Source organism: Macrobrachium nipponense, chromosome 10 (genome assembly GCF_015104395.2).
Source record: "Macrobrachium nipponense isolate FS-2020 chromosome 10, ASM1510439v2, whole genome shotgun sequence".
NCBI classification, from domain to species: domain Eukaryota; kingdom Metazoa; phylum Arthropoda; class Malacostraca; order Decapoda; family Palaemonidae; genus Macrobrachium; species Macrobrachium nipponense.
The window spans coordinates 19644678-19644972 of NC_087204.1; the positions used below are offsets into that span (position 1 = coordinate 19644678).

At 42.7% G+C, this 295-nt stretch overlaps 1 protein-coding gene across 1 annotated transcript in view; it reads right to left on the reverse strand.

The window, feature by feature from the left end:
• Positions 1 to 248: 248 nt before the first annotated feature.
• LOC135223922 (uncharacterized) overlaps positions 249 to 295 on the reverse strand; it is a 744-nt gene continuing 697 nt past the window's right edge. Inside the window, exon 1 of the mRNA XM_064262844.1 lies at positions 249 to 295. This exon is cut by the window's right edge and continues 697 nt beyond it. Within this exon, the coding sequence (XP_064118914.1) occupies positions 249 to 295 (47 nt within the window).

A 295-nucleotide genomic window follows, 5' to 3' on the forward strand; every position in this document is an offset into this window, starting at 1 on the left:
ATTTTTTAAGACCCTAGCCTCCCCTTCAATGAAACTAACTAAATCATCAAACTGTATGGTCTGCTTCTTCTCACTAATTATCTTGTCGGCAACTCTACACCATCGGTCCCGCACACTAGATGGGAATTTGCTCAGGATCAACCTCATTGTTTTTGGGTTCTGCAATTCGGCGACACCATAAGGGACGCACGAAATTGCATTTCTTTTTTCCCTTTTCTGCAGGTTTTTAGCATCACACCGCATACTCATCAAAGTTCCTCTGCATTATTCTCCCCCATGTCCTTCCATTCGATTA